Source organism: Heterodontus francisci, chromosome 26 (genome assembly GCF_036365525.1).
Source record: "Heterodontus francisci isolate sHetFra1 chromosome 26, sHetFra1.hap1, whole genome shotgun sequence".
Classification (NCBI taxonomy): domain Eukaryota; kingdom Metazoa; phylum Chordata; class Chondrichthyes; order Heterodontiformes; family Heterodontidae; genus Heterodontus; species Heterodontus francisci.
Genome location: NC_090396.1, coordinates 75,977,940 through 76,005,064, shown reverse-complemented (window position 1 = coordinate 76,005,064; position 27,125 = coordinate 75,977,940). Strand labels below are relative to the sequence as shown.

General features: G+C 47.7%; 1 protein-coding gene across 3 annotated transcripts in view; it reads left to right on the top strand.

Annotated features, from left to right (window-relative positions):
* The window catches only part of LOC137384479 (monocyte to macrophage differentiation factor-like), a 46,805-nt gene extending 38,923 nt beyond the window's left edge, over positions 1-7,882 (top strand). For all 3 annotated transcript variants that reach the window (XM_068058616.1, XM_068058618.1, XM_068058617.1), the window contains exon 7: positions 3,497-7,882. In XM_068058616.1, coding sequence (XP_067914717.1) covers positions 3,497-3,700 — 204 coding nt within the window. In that variant the 3' untranslated portion in view covers positions 3,701-7,882. The remainder of the gene's footprint in view (positions 1-3,496) is intronic.
* Positions 7,883-27,125: the final 19,243 nt, after the last annotated feature.

The following is a 27,125-nucleotide window of genomic DNA, read 5'->3' as shown; positions in this document are numbered from 1 at the left end:
GACCCTCACCCTGAATAAACAGTGACTCTGTACAGTTACACAGTGAGTGATCCTCACCCTGAATAAACAGTGACTCTGTACAGTTACACAGTGAGCGATCCTCACCCTGAATAGACAGTGACTCTGTACAGTTACACAGTGAGTGACCCTCACCCTGAATAAACAGTGACTCTGTACAGTTACACAGTGAGTGACCCTTACCTTGAATAAACAGTGACTCTGTACAGTTACACAGTGAGTGACCCTCACCCTGAATAAACAGTGACCCTGTACAGTTACACAGTGAGTGACCCTTACCTTGAATAAACAGTGACTCTGTACAGTTACAGTGAGTGACCCTCACCTTGAATAAACAGACACTCTGTACAGTTACAGTGAGTGACCCTCACCTTGAATAAACAGACACTCTGTACAGTTACACAGTGAGTGATCCTCACCCTGAATAAACAGTGACTCTGTACAGTTACACAGTGAGTGATCCTAACTCTGAATAAACAGTGACTCTGTACAGTTACACAGTGAGTGATCCTCACCCTGAATAAACAGTGACTCTGTACAGTTACACAGTGAGTGATCCTAACTCTGAATAAACAGTGACTCTGTACAGTTACACAGTGAGTGATCCTCACCCTGAATAAACAGTGACTCTGTACAGTTACACAGTGAGTGACCCTCACCCTGAATAAACAATGACTCTGTACAGTTACACAGTGAGTGACCCTCACCCTGAATAAACAGTGACTCTGTACAGTTACACAGTGAGTGATCCTCACCCTGAATAAACAGTGACTCTGTACAGTTACACAGTGAGTGATCCTAACTCTGAATAAACAGTGACTCTGTACAGTTACACAGTGAGTGATCCTCACCCTGAATAAACAGTGACTCTGTACAGTTACACAGTGAGTGATCCTAACTCTGAATAAATAGTGACTCTGTACAGTTACACAGTGAGTGATCCTAACTCTGAATAAACAGTGACTCTGTACAGTTACACAGTGAGTGATCCTCACCCTGAATAAACAGTGACTCTGTACAGTTACACAGTGAGTGATCCTAACTCTGAATAAACAGTGACTCTGTACAGTTACACAGTGAGTGATCCTCACCCTGAATAAACAGTGACTCTGTACAGTTACACAGTGAGTGATCCTAACTCTGAATAAACAGTGACTCTGTACAGTTACACAGTGAGTGATCCTCACCCTGAATAAACAGTGACTCTGTACAGTTACACAGTGAGTGATCCTAACTCTGAATAAATAGTGACTCTGTACAGTTACACAGTGAGTGATCCTCACCCTGAATAAACAGTGACTCTGTACAGTTACACAGTGAGTGATCCTAACTCTGAATAAACAGTGACTCTGTACAGTTACACAGTGAGTGATCCTCACCCTGAATAAACAGTGACTCTGTACAGTTACACAGTGAGTGATCCTAACTCTGAATAAACAGTGACTCTGTACAGTTACACAGTGAGTGATCCTAACTCTGAATAAATAGTGACTCTGTACAGTTACACAGTGAGTGATCCTAACTCTGAATAAACAGTGACTCTGTACAGTTACACAGTGAGTGATCCTAACTCTGAATAAACAGTGACTCTGTACAGTTACACAGTGAGTGATCCTCACCCTGAATAAACAGTGACTCTGTACAGTTACACAGTGAGTGATCCTAACTCTGAATAAACAGTGACTCTGTACAGTTACACAGTGAGTGATCCTAACTCTGAATAAATAGTGACTCTGTACAGTTACACAGTGAGTGATCCTAACTCTGAATAAACAGTGACTCTGTACAGTTACACAGTGAGTGATCCTCACCCTGAATAAACAGTGACTCTGTACAGTTACACAGTGAGTGATCCTAACTCTGAATAAACAGTGACTCTGTACAGTTACACAGTGAGTGATCCTCACCCTGAATAAACAGTGACTCTGTACAGTTACACAGTGAGTGACCCTCACCCTGAATAAACAGTGACTCTGTACAGTTACACAGTGAGTGACCCTCACCCTGAATAAACAGTGACTCTGTACAGTTACACAGTGAGTGACCCTCACCCTGAATAAACAGTGACTCTGTACAGTTACACAGTGAGTGATCCTCACCCTGAATAAACAGTGACTCTGTACAGTTACACAGTGAGTGATCCTAACTCTTAATAAACAGTGACTCTGTACAGTTACACAGTGAGTGATCCTCACCCTGAATAAACAGTGACTCTGTACAGTTACACAGTGAGTGATCCTAACTCTGAATAAATAGTGACTCTGTACAGTTACACAGTGAGTGATCCTAACTCTGAATAAATAGTGACTCTGTGCAGTTACACAGTGAGTGATCCTAACTCTGAATAAACAGTGACTCTGTACAGTTACACAGTGAGTGATCCTCACCCTGAATAAACAGTGACTCTGTACAGTTACACAGTGAGTGATCCTAACTCTGAATAAATAGTGACTCTGTACAGTTACACAGTGAGTGATCCTCACTCTGAATAAACAGTGACTCTGTACAGTTACACAGTGAGTGACCCTCACCCTGAATAAACAGTGACCCTGTACAGTTACACAGTGAGTGACCCTCACCCTGAATAAACAGTGACTCTGTACAGTTACACAGTGAGTGATCCTCACCCTGAATAAACAGTGACTCTGTACAGTTACACAGTGAGTGATCCTAACTCTGAATAAACAGTGACTCTGTACAGTTACAGAGTGAGTGATCCTCACCCTGAATAAACAGTGACTCTGTACAGTTACACAGTGAGTGATCCTAACTCTGAATAAATAGTGACTCTGTACAGTTACACAGTGAGTGATCCTCACTCTGAATAAACAGTGACTCTGTACAGTTACACAGTGAGTGACCCTCACCCTGAATAAACAGTGACCCTGTACAGTTACACAGTGAGTGACCCTCACCCTGAATAAACAGCGACTCTGTACAGTTACACAGTGAGTGATCCTCACCCTGAATAAACAGTGACTCTGTACAGTTACACAGTGAGCGATCCTCACCCTGAATAGACAGTGACTCTGTACAGTTACACAGTGAGTGACCCTCACCTTGAATAAACAGACACTCTGTACAGTTACACAGTGAGTGACCCTCACCCTGAATAAACAGTGACTCTGTACAGTTACACAGTGAGTGACCCTCACCCTGAATAAACAGTGACCCTGTACAGTTACACAGTGAGTGACCCTCACCTTGAATAAACAGACACTCTGTACAGTTACAGTGAGTGACCCTTAATTTGGCTTTCTTACTGAACTAGTTCTAAATTCACTCTTGCTCCCTGAAACCTCATCTACTCAAAAGTATTGTTGAACCAAGTCATTAACAAAGGAATCTTCGCTCCCTCCCTGCAGTTGTTTTTCCTTTAACAGGCGTTGTAACCAGATTGTCTCAATGGAAGTAGTTAACTGAATAAATCTAGGAGTGTGTTTGATTTTGGTCTAATAATCCTGCTGTTCTGATGCAGCCGAACACTGACGGGATCCAGGAGCTAGTGTGGGGTGGAATGCTGTACTGTCTGGGAGTGGTGTTCTTCAAAAGTGATGGGATCATTCCTTTTGCCCATGCCATCTGGCACATCTTTGTGGCTTTGGCCGCAGCGGTACACTACTACGCCATCTGGAAATACTTGTACCGGAGCTCAGTGACACCTGTGTGGAAGGACTTCTGACCTGCAGGCCAGCACCATTGGTTACAGTGTTAATCGCTTATTTCAACAATTATGTTCACACATGGTGAGGACTGCCTACAAAAACGGATGTGATGCACTGACTTTGCAGATGACCCTCAACTGTGAATGAAGACAGTCACGTTCTCGAGAGACTGGCGTGAACATTTAACAGATCCTCAGGGTGGCTGCTGTCCGTTTACTTTTCAGGTGTTTTTTGAGTTCACTTTTTTTAAACTGCCTCTTTGCTCTTCCTCTGGCCCGCCCGCTTCAAATGTCTTGGCTTCTCCAATGAAATTTCAAGGACTTCAATTTGACCTGATAACGTTGAAGTGATTTCCAGATTTTGACCGTACTCTGGTTTTTACATTTTGAAAAAGAGACTGAGATTGGAATACGTGCCAGGATGAGTGTGGCCAGCTTCAGAACAAATCTGCAGGCTACTTTTCTGCTATAAAGTGACTTGAGGCCTTTAGCATTATACGGTTTGACATGAACACGCACTGCAAACTGAACTAATACATTCCAATCGAGGTGGCATTTTATACCTCGGCTTTAGCCGCCAAATTTTTGACTTACTCTGGGTGGTGCTTTGGGTGGGCTGGTAGATTCCTTTCACGTTTGCAGCTAAAGAATTAATTGACAGTTACTGTATTTCTGCATAGCACTGCTTCGAGTGTGCTGTCAGCCAGGTGTGAGGTTAGTGAACAGAACCATTTCTAAGAATCTGTTGTACATACTCTTACCGCCTTGCAAAGGGAGTGCACGAGAATATCCCAACAATATTGGAGGTCAGGTTCTGTCTACTCCAGCAGCAGGCCAATAGTGAGGAAAGCAACAAAAAGCACTTTATGTTTGATCGTTGCAACACAGCAGCCAGCGAACTGCACCTCAAGAAAAATGCTTAAGCACGTTTTTCTAAATCATCACTGATCAGGCAGTGAACTACCTGAAGTGATCATTGGAGAGATCCTGATTACCTCATTTTTGTAAATGAGAGGCAACTGTTCTCTCTTGTTCTGCTCTGTCATGCACTCTAAAGTTCACAGCTTCTGCACTTTCCTTTTCAACTAAGTTCATCAGTCCAGCAGCTCTTGCAGCTCCTGTGCTCTGCAACTACTCCCACCATTTTAAGACTGTGATTTAAACTTAAACAATAAAAGGTTTACATTTTGTGAAGATTTTGCCCAACTACGTACAAAGTTCTTTTTATGCACAACCAATACAGTCTTACAAAGTGACCCTGTTCAGTTTAATCTCTCTTTGCCATCCCATTTCCTAACAACAAAAAGACACTTTTTCCAGCCTGCATTGCAGTTCGCACCATGTGGAAAGGGCAGGAGACCATTTCAAATCTACCTGTAACAGGCAGCTATTGTACAAGGGGAATGAGAGACTGGTCATTCACTCTGGGAGTGGGGACACTCCATTAGAATTCCACACTGCTGCAGATTGTCCTCAGTGCAGGATCAATGTCTAACTTGGTGCTACTGACCAGCGAGATTGAACCTGATTCGGTATTACTGTTAACAATATGGGCGGCGCAGTGGTTAGCACCGCAGCCTCACAGCTCCAGCGACCCGGGTTCGATTCCGGGTACTGCCTGTGTGGAGTTTGCAAGTTCTCCCTGTGTCTGCGTGGGTTTTCTCCGGGTGCTCCGGTTTCCTCCCACAAGCCAAAGACTTGCAGGTTGACAGGTAAATTGGCCATTATAAATTGTCCCTAGTATAGGTAGGTGGTAGGGAAATATAGAGACAGGTGGGGATGTTTGGTAGGAATATGGAATTAGTGTAGGATTAGTATAAATGGGTGGTTGATGTTCGGCACAGACTCGGTGGGCCGAAGGGCCTGTTTCAGTGCTGTATCTCTAAAAAAAAAAAAAATACTCTGTAGATGGGTAAATTACCTCAGTGGTCATGTATGGATTTCATAGGTGCTTTTATGTCAATTAGAACAGAAATCCAGGTGATATTTGTAGTAAACTAGTTGAGAAATAACCTTAAGCTCAACTCCAATCCAACTCTGAGGGGTTGGGGTGGGGAAGGGAAGTGATGTACCAGTAGGCTGGGAGCAGTCAGTATGGCTCGGGTACCAGAGTTTACACCTATTTCCAGAACAGGTCGTCTCTCTTCGACACTGTCTGATGCAGACAATGGGCGACATTGACTTAATATCCCCATGCGCTCTCAGTTCTATGATAGATTTCAGCTATAGAACAGGGTACAAGTCGTGGTACACACTGGGTAAAATGTGACTTATAGCTGCATAGAGCAGAGCTGTACATTCATTGTGTGTTATACTGGGCCTCTATGTGGATTGCTGGATCATCACCATCACAGCTTATCCTGCTCTCTGCTATTAGTTTATCTGTTGTGTGTGAGATACATATACAAACATATGAATTAGGAGCAGGAGTAATGGCTTTTCCCATTGTGTGCTGTTGATGTACAAAAGCTGAAACTGAGCTGTACACCAGCCAGAGGAGAGAATCATTCCCCCTTTACCAGGCTTGTATTGCCCATCACTGTTCATCAGGAGTTAGACCATTGACACTGGAGATTGTTCCCTTAGTGCTTGCTAGGCCAGGGTTTACTGTGCGACTACTGTTTTGGGGTGTAGTCCAGATGTTCACTCCTGAACAAATTTGGTTATACATCAGAGTAAGAGAGGGGTCACTAATAACTTGAGATATAGGCTGCTGATTTGTGTTGTTGCATTGACCAGGATTGTGTGTATATACATTTTTATTTTCTACAAGGCTGTGACTCACTGCAATTTTCAATTATTTGGGGATTTAAATTGGTACATGCCCAGTTTTGTGGCCAGGGTATTTACAATTTATTTTTATATTCCTGATCCAAATGCTGCAATCCCCAAGTGTGAAATGTTTACTAAGTTTACAAGCAATGAATGCTGCAACCCAGTGGTTGTCTCCAGCATGCTATTTGTGCTACTTTACACTTTCCCGACCTAATACATTCATGCACCTATATTGAGGAACGCCTGCCAATCACTTTTATACGTGTGCAGGTGCCAGACCATGTGTGCCCTCACACTTTGTCAAGAGCTTTGCTTTTGTCACGAGCTTGAGAATTGAAGGGTCTATGGAGTCAGTAATGGGCATTCAGTACATCAACACTAATACTGGAGTGAACAGAGAGAACTGTGGTTCCTGGTCACTCCCATTGGAGGATTCCAGGGTAATCGATTTTCCTCTTGGCTCTGGATTACTGATTGATCTGGTTTCCCATTTCATTCTATAATTGGAGGACTGTTTAACCCAGTAGTTTGGGAAAGTACATGACTTGAATAATGGGTCTTGCCTGAATTTAAATCTATTGTATTTAGCAGTAGAGGTTATAATTTGTGTGTATGTAACACACACCATGTGATGCAACTGCTGTGCACACAGGGCACACCAGAAGCTCCAAATAGTAGAGATAAGGAGCTAATTCGGACAAGTGTTCATGTTGAACATTGTCTGATATTTTTCTATCTATTCTCTGCCTTCCCACCTGCTGAGTGCCTGCCCCATCCTGCAAAGGGCAAGAGGAGCTTGCAGTTCCAGGCCAGCTGCAATGCTGAGAACAAAACTCTTGCTCTCCTTCTGGAGGAGCCTGTGATGCAGCAGATGAGATGGGGCAGCCAGTGTCCTGAGGTTAACCAGTTGCAACAGCCCTCGATCCTAACCTCAAGTCAGAGCAGGTGCAGGCAGTTCATCTCTCTGCTCCACTCGGACTGTCCAGCTGTCTCTCTTCCTGAGATCCTCCTGGGAAAGTCTGCAGCACTCCTGACTCTTACTATAACGCAATGTGGCCCAGTCCTGAGACTTGGGGAATTCAGACCCCAAATTACTCACTCGATCAGCAACTGGACTGCAAATATTTTTACTGAACTGTATTGTAAATCAAACCACTGATAGAGAAAGGCTAAGGTCAAGGAAGTGTGTCCTTGAAGCATCTCTGTCTACTGTACTGCTGAGAGTTTTGAACTTTCTGCTTTGAAGCTCATTCTGTCTTGAAATATTTCATCCATCTAAATGTATTCCAAATACTCTTTTTTTTAAATTTAGACAATGTTGATGTGACAGAAATTGGTGTATGGAGCTTTTTGCTGGGACTAATTGTACATTTTCAACATGACTGTACTGTGTAACTGAATGAACCAGTCTGCAGCTAAATAAAGGATGCATTTTGTGTATTTCCGGTTTTTACATGGTGTAGGTACAGAGCGAGTCAGGAAACTGTGTTTATGGCTCCTGCCTACAGCAGCGTGTTAGCACCCAACTAACCACTGCTGGAACAGGCAAGGTCATAGAGCTCAACGATCCCTTGCTAACCTCTCAGCTGCTCTGATCTCTTGCATTTGACACAAACTGCTCACAGAAAAACACAGGAGCTAACACGTTCTACAGAGTTTGCAAGTTCTCCCTGTGACCATGTCGGTTTCCGCCGGGTGCTCCGGTTTCCTCCCACAGCCAAAGACTTGCAAGTTGATAGGTAAATTGGCCATTGTAAATTGCCCCTAGTGTAGGTAGGTGGTAGGAGAATTGTGGGGATGTGGTAGGAAATATGAGATTAATGTAGGATTAGTATAAATGGGTGGTTGATGGTCGGCACAGACTCGGTGGGCCGAAGGGCCTGTTTCAGTGCTGTATCACTCCATGAGTATCATCAACTCCCTGTCTAGCTTCGTCCTCCTTCAGAACAAAATCTTAACTTGTGATTTCTTTCCTCCTAGAGTGTGACTCTTGCTAGGATCTGGTTCGGTGGGCTCCCTCCAATCTTTTAATCTCCCTCTACACAGTCCCATCAAACACTCTCAGGACAGGGACAGCATGGGGTTAGATACAGAGTAAAGCTCTCTCTACACAGTCCCATCAAACACTCTCAGGACAGGGACAGCATGGGGGTTAGATACAGAGTAAAGCTCTCTCTACACTGTCCCCATCAAACACTCCCAGGACAGGGACAGCATGGGGTTAGATACAGAGTAAAGCTCTCTCTACACTGTCCCCATCAAACACTCCCAGGACAGGGACAGCATGGGGTTAGATACAGAGTAAAGCTCTCTCTACACTGTCCCCATCAAACACTCCCAGGACAGGGACAGCATGGGGTTAGATACAGAGTAAAGCTCCCTCTACACTGTCCCCATCAAACACTCCCAGGACAGGGACAGCACGGGGGTTAGATACAGAGTAAAGCTCTCTCTACACTGTCCCCATCAAACACTCCCAGGACAGGGACAGCACGGAGGTTAGATACAGAGTAAAGCTCCCTCTACACTGTTCCCATCAAACACTCCCAGGACAGGTCTGCACTTTGGCGTTTCACTTATGATATTTGGAGCTGAAAGTATATGGAGATGTTTAATTCATCACTCTGCACAGGTATTAGATGGGTCGGTGTCACTACACCACGCAGCCATTGGTAGGGTTACATTGTTTATTTTTAATCTTTAATTAAGTGATTGCCTCATTCTTCAGCAATAACATTTCAAACAGTACTGGAATGGGAGATGACTCCTGTATCCTGAGATCTAAAACTAAAGATAGGACATCCTTAAATAAAAGATAAATGCTATTTGGTCACAGAATCATACAACACAGGATCAACGTACACAGCAGAACGTTCCAGATCACAACTACTGAAAATGTACAGCATTGGAAGGATAAATGGCAGTTTAATATTCCAAGCCAATGACCCTGTCATCTTTTTTCAGTTTTTATTTTCAAATCTTTGTTTTTGATTGTGAGGGTTAAGGAGGATTGAGGTCAGATTGATGGCATAACCAGTGACCACACCTGATGCATCGACACAATCTGACAGACAGGTTTCTGGTCTAGGTTTGCCCTGGGAATGAGCCTGTTTACAGTCTGTTTGCCACACCTTGTGTGGGTAGTGTCAGAATGAAAGCTGATTGATTTGGTATGAGAGAACAAGAGGTGAGGCTTTGCTGTCAAATGCTAAAGAATTATATTTTAGAGTTAGAAAACGTGTTTACCCTCCAATTTGAATTTGTTGTGTTCCTATTGTTAAGATTACCAATCCTCCAGGATTGGACTGCAGGCTCCAGAAATAAAAGATTAATATCCAGGGCATCCCAGGAGGAAAACCAGAGGGCCTGTGTGTGTCTTTTTAAATTTTCTTTGTAACTAATAAACAAAAGCATTCAAAGAATATCAGAGCAAGGAATAAACTATACATAATAAAAGAAAAATACTGTGGAGGTGGGAAATCTGAAACAAAAACCTGCTGGAAATACTCAGCAGGTCTGGCAGCATCTGTGGAGAGAGAAGCAGAGTTAACGTTTCAGGTCAGTGACCTTTCATCAGAATAAACAATACAGTTTAATTAGGTTAATGCGCCAAAAGCAAACGATGGGGATGACCTCAGTGCAAAAGAGGCTGAAGGATGTTGATAAACAGAGAGACCCTGGGCTTGCAAGTGCAGGTAGATAAAGCCACAAAAAGGGCCAGCAATGTAACTGGGGCGAAGTACACCGTGTAGAAAAATTCGGTGGAATATGACATGAATTATTCATGTTCAGTGTGTGCTCCTGGCCTAGATGGGTTTTTAGAACAATCGATGATGGTTTTATGGTCATATGAATTAGGAACAGGAGTCGGCCACTCGACCCTGCTCCGCCAATCAATAAGTTCACAGCTGAACTGATTACTCCACATTTCCACCTACCCCCATAAACTTCCACCCCCTTGCTTATCAAGGTCATCATTGGACTAGCTTTTTAATTGCAGATTTATTAATTGTATTCAAATTGGTGGGATTGGAACCCATGTCCTCACAGCATTAGCTTGGGCTCTGGATTACTAGTCCTGTGACATTGCCACTATGCCACTGCCTCCCCAGTTTTCATCACTGAAAACTGTCCAGAAATGTTCAGATTTTTATCCTGGCAACATCCTCGTAAGCCTCCTCTGTACCCTCTTTATTGCAATTACATCCTTTCTGTAATGGTCTAACCAATGAGTTATACAGTTTCAGCATAACCTCCCTGCTCTTGTATTCTATACCTCTGCTAATAAAGGAAAGGATTCCATATACCTTCTTAACCATCTTATCAAACTATTCTGCTACCTTCAGGGATCTGTGGACATTCACTCCAAGGTCCCTCACTTCCTCCACACCTCTCAGTATTTTCCCATTAATCGTGTATTCCTTTGCCTTGTTTGACCACCTCAAATGCATCACCTCACACTTCTCCAGGTTGAATTCCATTTGCCACTTTTCTGCCCATCTGACCAGACCATCAATATCTTTCTGCAGCCTACAGCTATCCTCCTCGCTATCTACTACATGGCCACTCTTTGTATTGTTTGCAAGCTTCTTGATCATGGTCCTTACATTTATGTCAAAATCGTTAATATATAACACAAAAAGCAGGGGACCAAGTTCAGTGCCCTGCGGAACGCCACTGGAAACAGCCCCCGGTTGCAAAAACAGCCGTCAACAATTACCCTTTGTTTCCTGCCACTGAGCCAATTTTGTTTCCACCTTGCTGCATTTCCCTGGATCCCATGGGATTTTATTTTTTTAACCAGTCTGCCATGTGGGACCTTGTCAAAAGCCTTGCTAAAATCCATGCAGACAACATCAACTGCACTACTCTCACCTACCTTCCTTGTTACTTCAAAAAATTCGATCAAGTTGGTCAAACAAGATCTTCCCTTAATAAATCCATGCTGACTATCCTTGATTAACCTGTGCCTTTCTAAGTGACAGTTTATCCTGTCTCTCAGAATAGATTCCAATAATTTGCCCACTACTGAGGTTAGACTGACTGGCCTGTAATTATCCAGTCTATCCCTCGCTCCCTTCTTAAACAGAGGTACAATGTTAGCAGTTCTCCAATCCTCCGGCACCACACCTGTATCCAGTGAGGACTAGGAAATGATGGTCTGACCTTCCATTATTTCCTCTCTTGTTTCCTTTAACAGCCTAGGTACATTTCATCTGGACCCGGTGATTTATCAACTTTCACGGTAGCTAAAAATTCCATTAATACTTCCTCTCTCCCTATGTTTAAAACATCCAATGCTTAACCCCCCCCCCCCCCCCCCCTTTTCCTTAACTGCAATATCTGCATCGTTACCCTGTTTTGTGAAGACAGATGCAAAGTATTCATCAAGAACAATACCAACATCTTCCTACACATAGGTTACCTTTTTGGTCTTTTATGGGTCCTTAGTTACTCTTTCCTTAGTTATCCTCTCACTCTTAATAGAACATAGAACAGTACAGCACAGTACAGGCCCTTCGGCCCACGATGTTGTGCCGAACCTTTAACCTACTCGAAGATCAAACTAACTACCTACCCTTCATGTATTGATAAAACATCTTTGGGTTCACCTTGATTTTGCTTGCCAATATTCTTTCATGCCCTCTCTTTGCTTTCCTAATTTCCTTTTTGATTTCAAGCCTCCACTTTCTATACTCCTCTCAGCTTTTTGTAGTATTGAGTTCTCTGTGTCGGACATAAGCTTTCCTTTTCTGCCTTATCTTACCCTGTAAGCTCCTTGACATCCATGGGGCTCTAGATTTGGCCATCTCACCCTTTTTCTTCGTGGGAACATGTTTACTCTTAGTCCCTTCAATCTCCTCTTTGAATGCCTCCCACTGCTCTGACATTGATTTACCTTCAAGTAGCTGTTTCCAGTCCACATTCCCTAAATCACTCCTCAGTTTAGTAAAATTGGCCTTGCCCCAATTGAGAACTCTAACTCCTGACCTATCTCTGTCCTTTTCCATAATTATGTTAAAACTGACTGAATTAAGATCACTACCACCAAAATGTTCTCCCACTGCCACTCCTTCCACCTGCCCATCTTCATTTCCTAAAACTAAATCTAAAACTGCACCCTCTCTTGTGGAACTTGCTACATACTGGGAAAAAGGTTCTCCTGAATGCACCTCAAGAATTCTGCTCCCTCAATTCCTTTCATCTAAAACTATCCCAGTTAATATTGGGGTAGTTAAAAGCCCCTACTATTATGGCTCTATTGTTCTTGCACCTCTCAGAGATCTGCCTACATATCTGCTCTTCTATCTCCCTCTGAGCAGTGTGATTGCCCCTTTTTTGTTCCTTAGCTCAATCTATGTGGCCTCATTTGATAAGCCTTCCAACATATAATCCCTCCACACAGCTGTAATAGTTTCCTTGACCAAAATTGCCACTCACCTCCCACCCCACCCCCACCCCTACTTTCTTATCCCCCTCCCTATTGCGTCGGAAAACCGTGGAGCCAGGAACGTTGAGCTGCCATTCCTGTCCCTCCCTAAAGCCATGTTTCTGTAATAGCTATGATATCATACTGCCACGTGTCTCTGTGCCCTCAGCTCATCTGCTTTATTTGCTATACGCCTTGCATTGAAATAGATACCCTTGAGTACTGCCAAACTCTTTTTTATTTTCTAACCTTTGTTATACAGCGACTCCAGTTCAAATTCTGGTCAATGATAACCCCCAGGATGTTGATAATGGGGGCTTCAGTGATGGTAATGCTGTTGAATGTCATGGGGAGATGGTTAAATTCTCTCTTGTTGGAGATGGTCATTGCCTGGCACTTGTGTGGCGCGAATGTTACTTGCCACTTATCAGCCCAAGCCTGGATGTTGTCCAGGTCTTGCTGCATTTCTACACGGACTGCTTCAGTATCTGAGGAGTCACGAATGGTGCTGAACATTGTGCAATCATCAGTGAACATCCCCACTTCTGACCTTATGATTGAAGGAAGGTCATTGATGAAGCAGCTGAAGATGGTTGGGCCTAGGACACTATCCTGAGGAACTTCTGCAGTGATGTCCTGGAGCTCAGATGATTGACCTCCAACAACCACAACCATCTTCCTTTGTGCTAGGTATGATTCCAACCAGCAGAGAGTTTTCCCCCTGATTCCCATTGACTCCAGTTTTGCTAGGGCTCCTTGATGCCATACTCGGTCAAATGCTGCCTTAATGTCAAGGGCAGTCACTCTCACCTCACCTCTTGAGTTCAGCTTTTTTGTCCACGTTTGAACCAAGGCTGTAATGAGGTCAGGAGCAGAGTGGCCCAGACAGAACCCAAACTGAGCAGGGTATTGCGAAGCAAGTGCCTGAGAGGTAGATAGGACCTTGGTTTAACATCTCATCTGAAAGAAGGCACTTCTGACAGAGCGGCACTCCAACAGTACTGCCCCTCCGACAGTGCGGCGCTCCTTCAGTACTGACCCTCCCACAGTGCAGCACTCGCTCATTACTGACCTTCCGACAGTGCAGCACTCCCTCAGTACTGACCCTCCGACAGTGCAGCACTCCCTCAGTACTGACCTTCCGACAGTGCAGCACTCCCTCAGTACTGACCTTCCGACAGTGCAGCACTGCCTTAGGACTGACCCTCCGACAGTGCAGCACTCCCGCAGTACTGACCCTCCGACAGTGCAGCACTCCCTCAGTACTGACCCTCCGACAGTACAGCACTCCCTCAGGACTGACCCTCCGACAGTGCAGCACTCCCTCAGTACTGATCCTCCGACAGTGCAGCACTCCCTCAGTACTGACCCTCCGACAGTACAGCACTCCCTCAGGACTGACCCTCCGACAGTGCAGCACTCTCTCAGTATTGACCCTCAGACACTGCAGAACTCCCACAATACTGACCCTCTGTGAGTGCAGCACTCCCTCAGTACTCGCCCTGCGACAGTGCAGCACTCCCTCAGTACTGACCCTCCGAAAATGCAGCACTCACTCAGTACTGACCCTCCGACAGTGCAGCACTCCCTCAGTACTGACCCTCCGACAGTACAGCACTCCCTCAGTACTGACCCTCCGACAGTGCAGCACTCCCTCAGTACTGACCCTCCGACAGTGCAGTGTTCCCTCATTACTGAACCTCTGACAGTGCAGCAGTCCCTCAGTACTCACCCTCTGACAGTGCAGCACTCCCTCAGTACTGACCCTCCGACAGTGCAGCACTCCCTCAGTACTGACCCTCCGAAAATGCAGCACTCCCTCAGTACTGACCCTCTGACAGTGCAGCACTCACTCAGTACTGACCCTCCGACAGTGCAGCACTCCCTCAGTACTGACCCTCCGACAGTGCAGTGTTCCCTCATTACTGAACCTCTGACAGTGCAGCAGTCCCTCAGTACTGACCCTCCGACAGTGCAGCAGTCCCTCAGTACTGACCCTCCGACAGTGCAGCGCTCCCTCAGTACTGACCCTCCGACAGTGCAGCACTCCATCAGTACTGACCCTCCGACAGTGCAGCACTCCCTCAGTACTGACCCTCCGACAGTGCAGCACTCCCTCAGTACTGACCCTCCGACAGTGCAGCACTCCCTCAGTACTGCACTGGACTGTAAGCCTGCATTTTGTTTACAATACTTTGGATTGAGGCTGAAACCCATGACCTTCTGACTCAGATGCAGGAGAGTTACTGAGCCAAGGATGAGAGTTAAATTAATAGCAATTCAATTCTGGACTTGTATTCGGTGACCCCTGAAGAATAATTAAACACCATGTAAAATGTTTGGCTGATTGGGCCGGTGGGTATGAGGTTTCCCAGCAGTGCTTGTGGGTGTAGGGCCCGTGATTGATGCTGAGGATGGGACCCCATGTCCAGAGACCACCATGTCCAGAGACCACCATGTCCAGAGACCCCCATGTCCTGACCCTCCTTGTCCCCAGGTTTGCAACTAAACAGCAGCTTTCTCAGTGTGCTTCTGCCACCTGCTGGTACAATAATCAGCTGCAACTGTCACCGCACTGCTCAGACAGTTTCCACTGCTAAACTTTGAGTCTGTCCTTTCTGACATTTTGATATGAAAATGGAATTTTCAATCCGCGTCTCGAGCACAAAATGCAGACCGACTCTCCAGTGTAATACTGAGGGAGTGCCGCACTGTCGGAGGGTCAGTACTGAGGGAGTGCTGCACTGTCGGAGGGTTAGTACTGAGGGAGTGCTGCACTGTCGGAGGGTCAGTACTGAGGGAGTGCTGCACTGTCGGAGGGTCAGTACTGAGGGAGTGCTGCACTGTCAGAGGGTCAGTACTGAGGGACTGCTGCACTGTCGGAGGGTTAGTACTGAGGGAGTGCTGCACTGTCGGAGGGTCAGTACTGAGGGAGTGCTGCACTGTCGGAGGGTTAGTGCTGAGGGAGTGCTGCACTGTCGGAGGGTCAGTACTGAGTGAGTGCTGCACTGTCAGAGGGTCAGTACTGAGGGAGTGCTGCACTGTCGGAGGGTCAGTACTGAGGGAGTGCTGTACTGTCGGAGGGTCAGTACTGAGAGAGTGCTGCACTGTCGGAGGGTCAGTACTGGGTGAGTGCTGCACTGTCGGAGGGTCAGTACTGAGGGAGTGCCGCACTGTCGGAGGGTCAGTACTGAGGGAGTGCTGCACTGTCGGAGGGTCAGTACTGAGGGAGTGCTGCACTGTCGGAGGGTCAGTACTGGGGGAGTGCTGCACTGTTGGAGGGTCAGTACTGAGGGAGTGCTGCACTGTAGGAGGGTTAGTACTGAGGGAGTGCTGCACTGTCGGAGGGTCAGTACTGAGAGAGTGCTGCACTGTCGGAGGGTTAGTGCTGAGGGAGTGCTGCACTGTCGGAGGGTCAGTACTGAGTGAGTGCTGCACTGTCAGAGGGTCAGTACTGAGGGAGTGCTGCACTGTCGGAGGGTCAGTACTGAGAGAGTGCTGCACTGTCGGTGGGTCAGTACTGGGTGAGTGCCGCACTGTCGGAGGGTCAGTACTGAGAGAGTGCTGCACTGTCAGAGGGTCAGTACTGAGGGAGTGCTGTACTGTCGGAGGGTCAGTACTGAGAGAGTGCTGCACTGTCGGAGGGTCAGTACTGGGTGAGTGCTGCACTGTCGGAGGGTCAGTACTGAGGGAGTGCCGCACTGTCGGAGGGTCAGTACTGAGGGAGTGCTGCACTGTCGGAGGGTCAGTACTGAGGGAGTGCTGCACTGTCGGAGGGTCAGTACTGAGGGAGTGCTGCACTGTCGGAGGGTCAATACTGAGGGACTGCTGCACTGTCGGAGGGTCAGTACTGAGAGAGTGCTGCACTGTCGGAGGGTCAGTACTGGGGGAGTGCTGCACTGTTGGAGGGTCAGTACTGAGGGAGTGCTGCACTGTCGGAGGGTTAGTACTGAGGGAGTGCTGCACTGTCGGAGGGTTAGTGCTGAGGGAGTGCTGCACTGTCGGAGGGTCGGTACTGAGTGAGTGCTGCACTGTCGGAGGGTCAGTACTGAGGGAGTGCTGCACTGTCGGAGGGTCAGTACTGAGAGAGTGCTGCACTGTCGGTGGGTCAGTACTGGGTGAGTGCCGCACTGTCGGAGGGTCAGTACTGAGGGAGTGCTGCAATGTCAGAGGGTCAGTACTGAGGGAGTGCTGCACTGTCGGAGGGTCAGTACTGAGAGAGTGCTGCACTGTCAGAGGGTCAGTACTGAGGGAGTGCTGCACTGTCGGAGGGTCAGTACTGAGAGAGTGCTGCACTGTCGGAGGGTCAGTACTGGGTGAGTGCTGCACTGTCGGAGGGTCAGTACTGAGGGAGTGCCGCACTGTCGGAGGGTCAGTACTGAGAGAGTGCTGCACTGTCGGAGGGTCAGTACTGAGGGAGTGCTGCACTGTCGGAGGGTCAGTACTGAGAGAGTGCTGCACTGTCGGAGGGTCAGTACTGAGGGAGTGCCACACTGTCGGAGGGTCAGTACTGAGAGAGTGCTGCACTGTCAGAGGGTCAGTACTGAGGGAGTGCCGCACTGTCGGAGGGTCAGTACTGAGGGAGTGCCGCACTGTCGGAGGGTCAGTACTGAGAGAGTGCTGCACTGTCAGAGGGTCAGTACTGAGGGAGTGCTGCACTGTCGGAGGGTCAGTACTGAGAGAGTGCTGCACTGTCGGAGGGTCAGTACTGGGTGAGTGCTGCACTGTCGGAGGGTCAGTACTGAGGGAGCGCTGCACTGTCAGAGGGTCAGTACTGAGGGAGTGCTGCACTGTCGGAGGGTTAGTGCTGAGGGAGTGCTGCACTGTCAGAGGGTCAGTACTGAGGGAGTGCTGCACTGTCGGAGGGTTAGTGCTGAGGGAGTGCTGCACTGTCAGAGGGTTGGTACTGAGGGAGTGCTGCACTGTCGGAGGGTCAGTACTGAGGGAGTGCTGCACTGTCAGAGGGTCAGTACTGAGAGAGTGCTGCACTGTCAGAGGGTCAGTACTGAGGGAGTGCTGCACTGTCGGAGGGTCAGTACTGAGAGAGTGCTGCACTGTCGGAGGGTCAGTACTGGGTGAGTGCTGCACTGTCGGAGGGTTAGTACTGAGGGAGCGCTGCACTGTCAGAGGGTCAGTACTGAGGGAGTGCTGCACTGTCGGAGGGTTAGTGCTGAGGGAGTGCTGCACTGTCAGAGGGTCAGTACTGAGGGAGTGCTGCACTGTCAGAGGGTTTGTACTGAGGGAGTGTTGCACTGTCAGAGGGTCAGTACTGAGGGAGTGCTGCACTGTCGGAGGGTTAGTGCTGAGGGAGTGCTGCACTGTCGGAGGGTCAGTACTGAGGGAGTGCTGCACTGTCGGAGGGTTAGTGCTGAGGGAGTGCTGCACTGTCGGAGGGTCAGTACTGAGAGAGTGCTGCATGTCAGAGGGTCAGTACTGAGGGAGTGCTGCACTGTCGGAGGGTTAGTGCTGAGGGAGTGCTGCACTGTCGGAGGGTCAGTACTGAGGGAGTGCTGCACTGTCGGAGGGTTAGTGCTGAGGGAGTGCTGCACTGTCGGAGGGTTAGTGCTGAGGGAGTGCTGCACTGTCAGAGGGTTGGTACTGAGGGAGTGCTGCACTGTCAGAGGGTCAGTGCTGAGGGAGTGCTGCACTGTCGGAGGGTTAGTGCTGAGGGAGTGCTGCACTGTCAGAGGGTCAGTACTGAGGGAGTGCTGCACTGTCGGAGGGTCAGTACTGAGGGAGTGCTGCACTGTCGGAGGGTCAGTACTGAGGGAGTGCTGCACTGTCGGAGGGTTAGTCCTGAGGGAGTGCTGCACTGTCGGAGGGTTAGTCCTGAGGGAGTGCTGCACTGTCGGAGGGTTAGTCCTGAGGGAGTGCTGCACTGTCGGAGGGTTCGTCTTGAGGGATTGCTGCACTGTCGGAGGGTTAGTCCTGAGGGAGTGCTGCACTGTCGGAGGGTTAGTCCTGAGGGAGTGCTGCACTGTCGGAGGGTCAGTACTGAGGGGGTGCTGCACTGTCGGAGGGTTAGTCCTGAGGGAGTGCTGCACTGTCGGAGGGTCAGTACTGAGGGGGTGCTGCACTGTCGGAGGGTTAGTCCTGAGGGAGTGCTGCACTGTCGGAGGGTTAGTCCTGAGGGAGTGCTGCACTGTCGGAGGGTTAGTCCTGAGGGAGTGCTGCACTGTCGGAGGGTTAGTCCTGAGGGAGTGCTGCACTGTCGGAGGGTCAGTCCTGAGGGAGTGCTGCACTGTCGGAGAGTTAGTACTGTGGGAGTGCTGCATCATCGAAGATGCTGTCTTTCGGACAAGACATTCGTCCGAGGCTGCATTTGCCCTCTCAGGTGGGTAAATTTGACCCCATGTCACTATTGAAAGAAGAGTGGGTGAGGTGTTCAAGGTTTCCTGGTCCTGGTCAATATTTATCCCTGCACCAGTTTCAGTGAAACTGATTCACTGGTTATTTATCTGATTGCTGTTTATTAAGTACAAATTAGCTGTTATGTTTGTCTGTGTTACAGCATTTAATAAGTTCAAAATGTACGTAATTAGCTGTAAAGCACTTGGTGAGTTCCAGAAATTGTGAAGGCTGCTTTATTAATGTGAGTTTGCTCTTTGTAACAACCTCCCAGTGAGGGAAATATTATTCCTTCTTCTGACCCTTCCTTTTCTCCCTTATAGTTGGCAGTCTCTGGGTTAATCACTGTGCTCACTTCAGTGAGGAGAGGATATTTCCATCAGCACTGTGTTCTTCTCCTCTTTCACTTGTATCTCCCAGCAATATCGTTCCTCTCCTACGTTCACTCCCATCTCCCTCATGCCCTCTCTCAGCTCATCTTGTCCAGGAGACCCACCTCCTGTTCCTTCGACCCTATTCCCACTAAACTGCTGATCCCCCCCACTTCCCCTCCTGGTCCCCATGTTAGTCGATATTGTTAATGATTCTCTCTCTCCAGGTGTTGGCCCTTTCTCCTTCAAATCTGCCCTCATCACCCTTTCCTGAAAAAATTAACCCTTGACCCCACCGTCCTTGCAAACTACTGCTCCATCTCTAATCTCCCTTTCCTCTCAGTTCCTTAAACATGCTGTCATTTCCCAAATCCATGCCCATCTTTCTCGGAACTCCACGTTTGAATCCCTCCAATCGGGTTTCTGGCCCTACCACAGTACCGAAACTGCTGTTATCAAATTCACAAATGACAACTTTATATGATTGTGACAAAGGTAAGCTACACCTTCTCGACCTGTCTTCAGGTTGACCACACCATTTCCTTGAATACCTCTCCACTGTCGTCTAGCTGGGTGGGACTGCTCTCACCTGGTTCCATTCTTATCCATTTAATTGTAGCCAGAGTATCACTTGCAATGGCTTCTCCCTTCCTGCACTGTTAATTCTGGTTTTCCCCAAGGATCTATTTTTGGCCCTCTCCTACTTGCCATTTATATGCTGCCCCTTGGTGACGTAGTGCAAAAGCACAGCATTAGCTTTCACGTGTATGTTGACGACACCCAGCTTTACCTCACCACCACATCTCTTGACTCCTCCACTGTTGCTGTGTTATTGAATCTGTTTATCTGACATCCAGTACTGGATGAGCAGAAATTTCCTTCAATTAAATATTGGGAAGTCTGAAGCCATTCTTTTCAGTCCCCACTTAAAATTCTGTTCCTCAGCGACTGACTCCATCCCTCTGCCTGGCAACAGGCTGAGGTTAAACTAGTCTGTTCGCGACCTTGGTAATATATTTAACCTCGAGATGAGCTTCTGACCTCATGTTCACACCATCACAAAGACATTGCCCGACTTCACCCCCTGTCTCAGCTCATCTGCTGCTGAAACCCTCATTCATGCCTTTGTTACCTCCAGACTTGACTATTCCAACACAATCCTAGCTCTTCTCCCACATTCTACCCTCCATAAACATGAAGTCATTCAAAATATTGTTGCCCATATCTTAACACACACCGAGTCCCGTTCCCCTATCACCCCTGTACTCACTGACCCACATTAACACACACCAAGTCCCATTCCCCTATCACCCCTGCACTCACTGACCGACATGAACACACACCAAGTCCCATTCCCCTATCACCCCTGTACTCACTGACCCACATTAACACACACCAAGTCCCATTCCCCTATCACCCCTGTACTCACTGACCTACATTAACACACACCAAGTCCCATTCCCCTATCACCCCTGCACTCACTGACCGACATGAACACACACCAAGTCCCATTCCCCTATCACCCCTGTACTCACTGACCTACATTAACACACACCAAGTCCCATTCCCCTATCACCCCTGTACTCACTGACCGACATTAACACACACCAATTCCCATTCCCCTATCACCCCTGTACTCACTGACCTACATTAACACACACCAAGTCCCATTCCCCTATCACCCCTGTACTCACTGACCTACATTAACACACACCCTGTCCCATTCCCCTATCACCCCTGTACTCACTGACCTACATTAACACACACCAAGTCCCATTCCCCTATCACCCCTGTACTCTCTACATTAACACACACCAAGTCCCATTCCCCTATCAACCCTGTACTCACTGACCTACATTAACACACACCCTGTCCCATTCCCCTATCACCCCTGTACTCTCTACATTAACACACACCAAGTCCCATTCCCCTATCACCCCTGTACTCACTGACCTACATTAACACACACCCTGTCCCATTCCCCTATCACCCCTGTACTCACTGACCTACATTAACACACACCAAGTCCCATTCCCCTATCACCCCTGTACTCTCTACATTAACACACACCAAGTCCCATTCCCCTATCACCCCTGTACTCACTGACCTACATTAACACACACCCTGTCCCATTCCCCTATCACCCCTGTACTCACTGACCTACATTAACACACACCAAGTCCCATTCCCCTATCACCCCTGTACTCTCTACATTAACACACACCAAGTCCCATTCCCCTATCACCCCTGTACTCACTGACCTACATTAACACACACCAAGTCCCATTCCCCTATCACCCCTGTACTCACTGACCTACATTAACACACATCACGTCCCATTCCCCCATCACCCCTGTACTCACTGACCTACATTAACACACATCACGTCCCATTCCCCTATCACCCCTGCACTCACTGACCTACATTAACACACACCAAGTCCCGTTCCCCTATCACCCCTGCACTCACTGACCTACATTAACAGAGGAAGAGCCCTCCCCTAACTGGAAGATTGAACTGTAGACTCTGCAGGAAGGTGCTCCAACCACCAATTGAACTGTAACATCCTTGCAGCTGTTCTCTCTCTTCCATCACTCGGCCACCTATCCTCTCCTCTCCTTGTCCTTTTCAACCCTACCCTCCTCTACTCCCATCCGCACCTCCCCCATCATATTGTTTGTGTTAAAGAAAACTGTCGTGTGCTTTGTTTCTTGGGGGTGGGCGTAGCTCTGCGACCCCATGGCAAGCCCCTCTTCGCCGGTGGCGGGGCCTTCCCGTTCATATGCTGCTGCGGCTGCTGCAGCTGCACCTGTTGCCCCGTCACCGTTTGCTTTATTAACATCGAAGCATGGGGTCAAGAGCTACGTCCACCCGAACATGACTATCGAGGCATGTGTGAAAGCAATGGCCGAGGTTGTCGGCCCTTCGGCCATTGTTGCAGCCTCTAAAATGTATGGGAAGGCAGTGTTATTCCTGAGGACTGAGCTGGCGGTGTCCCTGGCTCTGAGCAAGGGGCTCACCGTGGGTGGGACCTTTCTGCCAGTGGACCCCCTGGAGGCCACTGCGCAAAGGCTCATTCTATCCAATGTCCCGCCTTTCATTCCTGGTGAGCTCCTCCTTCCCCACCTGCACCATCTGGGGGAGGTAAAGACGGGGCTCACCCCAGTCCCGCTCGGTCTTCGGGAGAACAGCCTCCGACACGTGTACTCCTTCCGCCGCCAGTTATTCATGCAGCTGGCGCGGGAGGAGGTGACAGAGGGCCACTTTTATGCAGAATTCCAGGGGACGGCACTCCCTCAGTGCTGACCCTCCGACAGTGCGGCCCTCCCTCAGTGCCGGCCCTCCGACCGTGCGGCCCTCCCTCAGTGCCGGCCCTCCGACCGTGCGGCCCTCCCGCAGTGCCGGCCCTCCGACCGTGCGGCCCCCCCGCAGTGCCGGCCCTCCGACCGTGCGGCCCTCCCGCAGTGCCGGCCCTCCGACCGTGCGGCCCTCCCTCAGTGCCGGCCCTCCGACCGTGCGGCCCTCCCTCAGTGCCGACACCTCCGACCGTGCGGCCCTCCCTCTGTGCCGACACCTCCGACCGTGCGGCCCTCCCTCTGTGCCGACACCTCCGACCGTGCGGCCCTCCCTCTGTGCCGACACCTCCGACCGTGCGGCCCTCCCTCTGTGCCGACACCTCCGACCGTGCGGCCCTCCCTCTGTGCCGACACCTCCGACCGTGCGGCCCTCCCTCTGTGCCGACACCTCCGACCGTGCGGCCCTCCCTCTGTGCCGACACCTCCGACCGTGCGGCCCTCCCTCTGTGCCGACACCTCCGACCGTGCGGCCCTCCCTCTGTGCCGACACCTCCGACCGTGCGGCCCTCCCTCTGTGCCGACACCTCCGACCGTGCGGCCCTCCCTCTGTGCCGACACCTCCGACCGTGCGGCCCTCCCTCTGTGCCGACCCTCTGATAGTGTTAGCCTGGAATCTGTGCTTCAGTCACTGGAGTGGGATCTGAACCCACAGGCTTCCGTTTTCGGGGTAGTTGTGCTTCACACTGAGCTATAACTGGCATTTATTTGTTAATATAATTCAGTCTTTCTCTGTATCCATGTTTTTTGTTCCCATTCTGAGACATCAGCTGGTGACTCTGATATTATTCAGTTGTTGCAGCCACATGGGTCATCCCACTGTTCATCTCCCCAGTTGCCTTCAGCAAGGGTATCTGTATTGGAGTTTAGCCTCTTGGTGTTTTATTTTTCAAATAAACCGACAGTGACAGGTTTTCTTGCAGGCTCTAAAAACAGAAAGTCAATTCTTTATTGATCAATACACCTTCGCCTGAAAATGTCACAACCGCATTCACTCACACACACAACAGACACACAGACATACAAACACACACACACACACAGACATACAAACACACAAACACACACACACATACAAACACACACACACACATACAAACACACACACACACATACAAACACACACACACACAGACATACAAACACACACATACAAACACACACACACACACATACAAACACACACACACACATACAAACACACACACACACACAAACACACAAACACACACACACACATACAAACACACACACACACAAACACACACACACACACACAGGCATACAAACACACACACACACAGACATACATACAAACACACACACAAACACACACACACACACACAGGCATACAAACACACACACACACAGACATACAAACACACACACACTCACAGACATACAAACACACACACACAGACATACAAACACACACACAGACATACACACACACAGACATACAAACACACACACACAGACATACAAACACACACACACACAGACATACACACACACACACACACACAGACATACACACACACACATACATACAAACACACACACACAGACATACACACACACACAGACATACAAACACACACACACAGACATACACACACACACAGACATACAAACAGACATACACACACACACACACACAGACATACACACACACACACACACACAGACATACAAACACACACACACACAGACATACAAACACACACACACACAGACATACACACACACACACACAGACATACACACACACACAGATATACAAACACACACACACACATACATACAAACACACACACACAGACATACAAACACACACACACAGACATACAAACACACACACACAGACATACAAACACACACAGACACACAGACATACACACACACAGACATACACACACACACACATACATACACACACACAGACATACAAACACACACAGACATACACACACACACACATACATACAAACACACACACACAGACATACAAACACACACATACACACACACAGACATACAAACACACACACACACAGACATACACACACAGACATACACACACACATACATACAAACACACACACACAGACATACACACACACACAGACATACAAACACACACACACAGACATACACACACACACAGACATACAAACACACACACACAGACATGCAAACACACACACACACACACAGACATACAAACACACACACACAGACATACAAACACAGACATACACACACACACACACAGACATACAAACACAGACATACACACACACACACAGACATACAAACACACACACAGACATACAAACACAGACAGACAGACAGACACACACACACACAGACATACAAACACACACACAGACATACAAACACAGACATACACACACAAACAAACAGACATACAAACACACACACAAACAGACATACAAACACACACACACACAAACACACACACACAGACATACATACAAACACACACACACAGACATACATACAAACACACACACACAGACATACAAACACACACACACACAGACATACACATACAAACACACACACACACACACAGACATACAAACAGACATACAAACACAGACATACAAACAGACATACAAACACAGACATACAAACAGACATACAAACACACACACACACAGACATACAAACACACACACACACAGACATACAAACACACACACAGACATACAAACACACACACAGACAAACACAGACATACACACACACACACACACACACAGACATACAAACACAGACATACACACACACACACACACACAGACACACACACACACAGACATACACACACTCACACACACACACAATAGAAGAAACAGATAAGAAACGGAAGGATGTCGGGTTTTCGTGGGGGAGAAGGGTTGTGATAAACTTGTTGAATTCTCCTAAGTTCTCGAGTTATAGAGGGTGGCAGGTCTGTAGTGATTGTGGATTTCTCTCTTGATTGAAGGTTCTGTTGAAGATGGTCGGTCACTTCTAGCTCGCTCTACTGTATGATGTTGATGTTGCATTTTTTCCAGCAGCACATGTGCTTTCTGGCTTGTTGGAATGCAGCTGTTACAAGTAGCTTCCCCTTGTGGCTCTGTCTCTCTCTCTGTCTTTTTTTTAAGGTAAATCTGTGTTACCTCTCACCTCTTGTTTGGAGACATTCGGCTTCTTACCCATGGTGATCGCACAATGGCCCAGGACGTGGCTACTTCACACCTCCTTCGTTTTAGAAGACGACATTCAATTCTGGAATGTTTCTTTGCTTGGCGAGAGATGGGTTTCATTAACACTTTTTGGCTTTGAAGATTTGTCCTTTGTCTTTGTCAGACTATTTGAATGTACAAAAGGCTAATCCCCTTTCCTTCGGCAGCCATTTTGGACCATTGTTCACTTTTTAAAAATAAAGGTTCATTTTTTTAAAGAAAAAGTCAGTTTTTTCATAACTCTTCAGAGCTACTCCGTGAATGTTGTATCATTGCACCTCTGATGGTTGTGTCAATGTGCTTGGTCCAAGGGTCCAATTAACTGGCAGAGACAACCCTCACCCCTTGACCCCTGAGTCACGACATCCGATCCCTGACCCCCGAGCCATGTTAAAACTCTGTGATGATGCAAATAGTTTCATTTCATCTGTGTCCACATTTCACAATTTACAAAGAGAATTGGGAAAAGTTTCTCATTCTGTTTGAGAAATAATTCAAATCCCAGGAGATATGTTTAGAATGAGGAAACTGAGGTTTGGGGAATTTTTAACATTTACTCTTGGGATGAGAATTCGATGGGGCCTAAATAAAGTCCCAAACTACATTTAACCCTTTTAGTGCTGAACGACTCTGCCTTTTTATAACAATAATAACATTGTAGATTCTTCTAGCTCAATGTTTACATGTTAGGCTTTGATCTGATGGACTCCTGCCATTTGACATTGATTTTAATCCAATAGAAAGCCAGCTTCTCTACAATAGGAGTCAGAGGCCAAATCCCAACATCTCCGGAGGAAACACCGAGAGTTTCCTGCCATTCACCAGTTTCAATGGGGCTGAACTGATGAATGGGCAGTTCCCACTCCAAGGCTATCTCAAAAAGATAGAGGGACAGAATAGCCTCTGTC